Raw genomic sequence first — 6,437 nt, 5'->3', positions numbered from 1 at the left:
CACCCCCCCCCCCCCCCACACACACACACACACTGACAATGTGCTCACTCACCCCATCCTTGCTGAACTTGTCCAGCAGCTTGCCCAGCTTCTTGTACTTGCTCTGCTTCATGTCGTACATCACGCCTGCATGGCAGCAGGCAGGCAGAGGCCGGCCGGCACAACCAGCATGTAACGCAGTGCTGCACCGCAGCTGCCAGCAGCCCCACGGGACCTCACGCGCCCTGCTGCTGCCCCAGGGCCCCAGCGCCCACCCTCTGGCTTGGCGGGGATCATGTGCTTTGTGTAGAAGTCGCCCGTTTGGATTGGCAGGTCTGCGCTCTTGAGGGAGTGCAGCCCTGCCAGCACAGCAGCCTCCAGAATGGCATCCATGTCCAGAGTGGCGCCGCCGCCGGCAGGCCCCGGGCCCGGCCCCGCTGCCCCCGCCGCTGCCTCCCCCGCCGCCGCTGCGGCATCCCTGCCTTGCGCTGCTGCAGCGCTGCTTCCCTCCGCCAGCTGCAGGCCGCCCAGCTGGTCGGCAGCCGCTGCTGCCGCCCCCTGCTCGCCATCTGCGGCTGCTGCTGCCGCAGCCCCCCCTTCTGCCGCGGCCTCGCCTTCCACAGGCACCACAGGCAGGATCCTGCTGGCCGTGAAGCCTTCGTTGGGCAGCGCCTTGTCTCCCATCTGCCACAGCAAGTCGCCGTAGGCATGCAGCAGCGTCCATCCCCGCCCCTTCATCCCTTCCCTCACCGCCTCAGCCTTGCTGAGAGCCATCTTGCCCACGGCAAAAGGGATGGGCTGGCCCGGAACCGACAGGCTGCGAGCGGAGCCGGCCAGGAAGTCGGGCAGGCCTCCCGCGGGTGCCAGCACACCCTGCAGGAACAGATCTGCATGAGGCCGCAGGCAGGCAGCGCGTAGCACGCCTCAGCAGCTTGAGGCACGGGAGGCTCATACGCATGATGGCTTGCCAGGTAGGCAAGCACCCAGCACAGCGGGGCTCCGGCAGCGCCAACCGACCCACCTGCGCCGCCTAGCACCTTGCCGCTCACTTCCGACCATGTGTGCAGCGTGGGCAGCAGCTGCGGCGCCACCGCCAGTGCATAGACCTGCGCCCGGTGCAAAAGGGCCCATGGGGGTGAGGCATCACGGCCTAGCGCCTCCAACCCCTCCATGCACTCCACCATAATGCATCCCAGAATCACAACACCCATGAACTGCTCCTCGGGACCCCACGGCAGTGCCATACCACTCCTCCGTCAACGTGACCCACCACCGTACACACGCGTGCCACCTCAAAGCACCCACCGTAGGCAGCAGGTTGCCCCGGCCATCCGGGTCAAAAAACAGCGGGTTGCCGCCGTCGAGGGAGTACAGGAGGCACCGGTTGCTCAGCTTGGTCTGCACCAGGCCGCCCTTGCCCGGCAGCAGCGCACCCAGCTGCTCCTCGTCCAGGCCGGGGAAGGCCTGCAGGCATGCACACGGGGTGGAGAAGGTGAGGGCGGTGGCATTGGTGAGGCAGCGGTGCGCTGCTGCGGGCAGCAGCGCTGGCGAGGCGCGCGTGCTCTGTGCGGGAGCAGGACGAATATCTACCTTCAGCACCGATCGCCGCAGCTCCTTGCCATCCTTGCCAGACAGCTGGTGGGTGGAGCTGATGCTGATGTTCTTCTTAAACATGCCCAGAGGCCTAACCTGCAACAGGGGAGGGCGCCCGCCGCTAGCAGCGCCCGTCGCTCTCGGCCGCCATGCAGCCGCCCACACGCCAGTGCAGCGCCATCGGCGACAAAGATAGTTTCCGAATGTGTCCGCAGAACGCTGATGCGCACCGGGAGTCACAGACAATGTGTAGTGATCAATGCTCGGGATGTAGACTGCGTGCTGCGTCCAGCGTGCTCACATACATCCAGCAACACTAGGGGGAGACATCAAGACATGCATGTGCCGCGGGTGATGCGTGAAATGCTCAGTGGCAAGGTTGTCCTGCAGGTGTACGGGGAAGCCCTGCCTACAGCCCCTGTTTCGCCGTATTCGCTGCATTCTACTGGTCCAGGCGATCAGGAAGTGCCAGCTCGACTGCCCCTCCCCCCGCACCTTGCCGCACTCGCAGCTCCTTCTGGAGAAACGCACGGCCTGCTCCAGGGGCTGATTCCTAGCGCGTAGCAGCGGCCAGTGAACCCCCAGCAGGGGTGGGGAAGCGCCGACCAGGAGTGACCCCCTGCCGTCGCCATTGCTCCCGCCCGCCACCCGCTGGCAGGCCCCACAAAGCCGGCAGCATGGCTAGGAAGAAGAAGGAGTGGGGAATAAAGTATGGCTGCCCTATCTACGGCATCGCCTGGCCGCCTGGGGAGTATGTCTATGTGTGCGGCGGCGGCGGGCACGGCATCGAAAACAAGTGAGCGGGCGGCGCAGGCGGCTGCTGCTTGCCTCGTGTGCTGTCGCTGTTGCCGCCTTCAGATGCCGCCCGCCCTGCCTGGTGGGTGCCGCCTGCCAAGCCTTGATGGCGCTGGCTGCCCCTCCCCGCACTCCCCTGCCTGCCAGGGTGGTGGTGCTGCGCTGTCAGGATGGCGTGCAGTCTGAGGAAGTAGCCAAGCTGAACACTGGCCAGGATGCAGCCTACCGCCTGCTCATGCACCCCTCGGGCCGCGCCCTGGTGTGCGGCATGAGCGTCGGCGGCCTGGAGCGCGTGGATTTGCAACCCGCCAGCGCCGGCAGCACCGAGCCGCCCAAGCTGGCGCTGTCGCAAGGTGGGCCGGGCCAGGGCTGCTGGGGTGCAGGGGGCTGCTTGTTGTGTCGCCTGAGACGGCCGGGGAGGGGCAGGGACCAGCAGGCAGCACGCATGCCCTGCTGAGCTGCTGCTGTTGGCACTGTGATAGCGCCGTGCAGTATGCTGGCCAGCTGGTGAGTTGTGCCGACGGGTGCACTGGCCGCGGATTTCAAGGTTTTGCTTGCCAGCCCAACCCGCCTGGTCTGCAGGAGACTTCAAGAAGCGCACGAAAGGCATCGGCCCCATCAAGGGCATGTCGTTCAGCGGCGACGGCCGGCTGCTGGCGCTGGGCGGCGAGGACGGGTGGATCGAGGTGTGGGAGTGGCCGGCCATGAAGCGCCTCAGGCGGTGGCAGGCCTCAGACAAGGCGGTCCGCAACGTCGACTTCAGCCCTGCCCACAACGACGGCGTGCTGTTCAGCTGCGACGAGGCGGGGGCGTGCCGCCTGTGGGACGCCGCCGCGGGCGAGGAGATTGCGCAGCTGGCGCCGCCGCCCGGTGGGTGCTTCCGCCTGGCGTGCCGGCCCTGTTGCTGCCTGCTGCTGTGGCCTGCACTCCAGCCATGCCCTGCTGGCCTGCGCTGGACTCCCCAGCAATGCTTGCTGCCCATTCCCGCCTGCATGCTGGCTGTGCTTGCCGCTGCCGCTGGTGCGACGCCCTCGCTCACGCCCTACGTGCTGCCTCTCGTGCTGCCGCTGGTGCAGACATGCCGCGGGCCACCTTCTTCCGCTGCAAGTCGGCCATCGATGAGGATGGCATCGTGCTGTACACCCCCATGAAGTGGAAGCGGGACGGCTGGCTTGTCAAGTGGCGGCAGGTGCTGGGCTCCTGCTGCTGGGCGGTGACCATGATGCGTGATGCTGGGAATGCCCGTGGCGTGCTGTGTTGACTTGCCATGCACGCATTTTGGCCTGATTATGAGGAGGGGCACAGGAGCGGGGCCCCGCAGCAGCAGCATGCGCCGGCATGGCTGGCCATCCACCCTGCGTGTGCTGGTGCGCCGCAGGACGCCGACGGCGGCATCCGCATGGACCGCCGCACCCGCAAGCCCGTGGCGCCCGCCCCCATCTGCGGCTTTGAGCTGTCGCGCAGCGGCGAGCTGATGGCGGCGGTGACCCCCGATGGTGCGTGTCCTGGCAGCGCTGGCGGTGCGGCTTCTGATCGAGGGCTCCACTGCCGCTGCACACCCAGCTGGCCCGGCCTGCGCCGGCGGCAGCGCCGCGCTCAGGCCCGGCGCCTGCCCTTGCTGCTGCCCTCGTCCACACGCCATGCCGGCTCTCGCTGGCGTGCCGCCGGTGTGGCCTCACCCGCCTGCCTGCCTGCCTGCCTGCCTGGCGCCCATGCCCTGCAGGCGACCAGGTCGTCATTGACTGCGAGACGCTGCGGGTGGTGAAGCACGTCAGGGCGGCGCACATGACCTTTGCCACTAGCGTGGCCTTCAGCCCTGACGAGCAGTTCATCATCTCCGGCTCCTCTGATGCCAGCGCCGTGCTGACGCGAGTGGGGCGGGCGCCGGGCGGCGGCGGCGCGGCCGGCCTGCTGGCGGCCCTGCTGGCCCTGCTGGTGGCGCTGGCGGCGGTGCTGGCGGGGCTGCTGCATCACCTGGCGCAGACGCGGCCGGACGACGTGCGGGAGCTGCTGGCGCCGGTGGCGCCCGCGCTGCGCACGGCGGCGGGCGCCACGTGGCTGCCGCCGCCGCTGCGAGACTGGCTGGCGCAGCTGACGTAGGGCAGCTGCACCCAACCAGCATTGAAAGACATTCTTTGGTGCTGCTTGTGTAACCCCTGTGCCCGCCGCCGCTCCCGCCAGCTGTGGGGGATGCCCGTTTCAGTGTTGCTTGAAGGATACCTCCTCCACCGTTATTCGGTGCTGCAAATCATCATTCAACGTATATACCCAAGGGGCGACACCTCCATCCCTCCCCAATGCCAGGTGGCCAGCGAGGCGCGCGGGCACAGTCCCACAGGCACGGCTGCCAGTCTTTCAATCACAAATTTACTGGCTCATTGACCCATCTAGGTGAGTGCCTGTTGTTGGCGGGGGCAGCAACACGCCTTGGCCCGCCGCGCAACCTGGGCGCTGGCTGCCTGCGTGCCGCCGCTTTCGATCGCCATGTCTGCTTGAAAAGCACAGCAAGCTGCCCCGCTTGAATGGCGTGGTCCTCTCCCACTTCTCCCCCGCGCCCCACGGCCCCCGCGGGCCCGCCCCACTAGCAGCCAACCGCACGAAATAGCTCCCATGTTGCACGAAACGACGGCACACGTGCCCCGCCGGGCTTGGCACCATACACATGTGCATGCCGCTGGCACCGACGTGCTTTGCCACCGGTGCCGCCCCCTTTGCAGGCACCCCGCCCAATTTCACTCAAACAGCCGCGATCACAGGCACAGGGTTCCTCGGATCAGCACAAACAGAAGAACAATGCGTTACCGCACCCTGCTTCTGGCGGTCTGCCTGTGGGCATGCCTCCCCGCCATCCGAGCGCAGGCGTTTTGCGAGGGTGCCGCCGAAGTTAGCACTGGCGCCCCTGGCATCTGGCTTGTGATCCCCGAGGTGTGTGGCTGCTGCAGGCCACCTACGCCTAGCCGCCAGCCCTCGCAATACTGCCTTCTTGACAGTCGCTGTACAGATTCCGTCGCTCTACTGCCGCACCCACCACCTGTGCATGCCCGCTGGCGCAGGAGGCTGTGCCCGAGGACGTGCTGAACGTCACCCTCCAGACCTTTGAGGCCAACTTTGTGGCAGGCATGTCAGACGCGGCAGATGCGCTGGAGCCCGATGAGCTCTGGGTGCCCTGCTCCCCCGACCAGCTCCAATACACTATCGAGGGCTGCCGCCAGGAGACCGGGGACGGCGGCGCAGAGTACCAGCTGCGCTTCAACCTGACCTGCGATCTGGGCGATCACCAGGACGGCGCAGAGTTCGAGGCGGCGGTGGCGGTGTCGGCGGCTGGCGAGTTTCAGGCACGCTGCTGCCGGTGCCTGCTCCCTGCCTGCCATACCTGCCTGCCTTCTTGCCACTGGGCCAGCAACCTGCGCCTGCTTGCTGGCTCCTCCTGCTGTGCAGATCAACATCACCGCTGTGGAGCTGCAAGTGGAGGGATCCCACACCGACGTGAGCCCGTGCCTGGACCCCAACTGCGAGGAATGCACCCCGCTCCTCGAGGGCACAGACCTGTCCAACATCACAACGCTGGAGGAGGTGGTGGAGGTGCAGCAGTGCGATGCGTGCGCGGCAAATTACACGCAGGTGAGACGCTGGCAGCCTGCGGGACTGCCTGCGCCTGCACCAGCAGGCTACCACCACCCAGCCTCGACAGGTGGCGGGCGGCAATGACGGGCCTCCCTTGCCCTCCCTGCCAAGCGGCGCAGGACGAGACGGGAGCCTGCGTCTCTGAGAACGGCGAGCCTGAGGAGGAGATCAGTATCCCAATGGGCGCGGCACTGGCGGAGAAACCCTCGGGCCAAGGTGCGGGGGTGCCCGCCTCCCTCATCGCACTGCCCCGACGACTGCCCGGCATGCCTGGATGTGCGCCAGTCACCACAAACTCCTCCTGCCGCACCCCTGGCCCTCCTTCACAGACTCATACTGCGGCGCACAGTTTTACATCAGCGGGACGGATGCCAGTGGCCGCATCATCTGCTCGCGGGTGCGTCCTCCTTGCCGCCCTCGTGTGCATGATGCTCGGCTTGCGGCTA

The 6,437-nt window shown here is 67.2% G+C and overlaps 2 protein-coding genes across 2 annotated transcripts in view; one reads left to right on the top strand and one right to left on the bottom strand.

The window, feature by feature from the left end:
* Positions 1-1,753, bottom strand: part of CHLNCDRAFT_138791 (hypothetical protein) — a gene marked incomplete at both ends in the record, with an annotated part of 3,532 nt that extends 1,779 nt beyond the window's left edge. The window contains 6 exons of the mRNA XM_005844404.1: positions 53-126; positions 255-866; positions 1,001-1,085; positions 1,285-1,443; positions 1,570-1,668; positions 1,736-1,753. Of these exons, the coding sequence (XP_005844466.1) occupies positions 53-126; positions 255-866; positions 1,001-1,085; positions 1,285-1,443; positions 1,570-1,668; positions 1,736-1,753 (1,047 nt within the window). The remainder of the gene's footprint in view (positions 1-52; positions 127-254; positions 867-1,000; positions 1,086-1,284; positions 1,444-1,569; positions 1,669-1,735) is intronic.
* Positions 1,754-2,249: 496 nt separating this feature from the next.
* Positions 2,250-4,467, top strand: CHLNCDRAFT_138790 (hypothetical protein; the record flags this gene model as incomplete). Its single annotated transcript, XM_005844504.1, has 6 exons — positions 2,250-2,368; positions 2,515-2,720; positions 2,950-3,237; positions 3,444-3,556; positions 3,746-3,863; positions 4,091-4,467. The coding sequence occupies 6 exons, from the start codon at positions 2,250-2,252 to the stop codon at positions 4,465-4,467; spliced, it is 1,221 nt and encodes a 406-aa protein (XP_005844566.1).
* Positions 4,468-6,437: the final 1,970 nt, after the last annotated feature.

This window comes from Chlorella variabilis, assembly GCF_000147415.1.
Source record: "Chlorella variabilis unplaced genomic scaffold CHLNCscaffold_22, whole genome shotgun sequence".
In the NCBI taxonomy this organism is placed as follows: Eukaryota; Viridiplantae; Chlorophyta; class Trebouxiophyceae; order Chlorellales; family Chlorellaceae; genus Chlorella; species Chlorella variabilis.
This window is presented reverse-complemented; position numbering and strand designations above follow the sequence as displayed.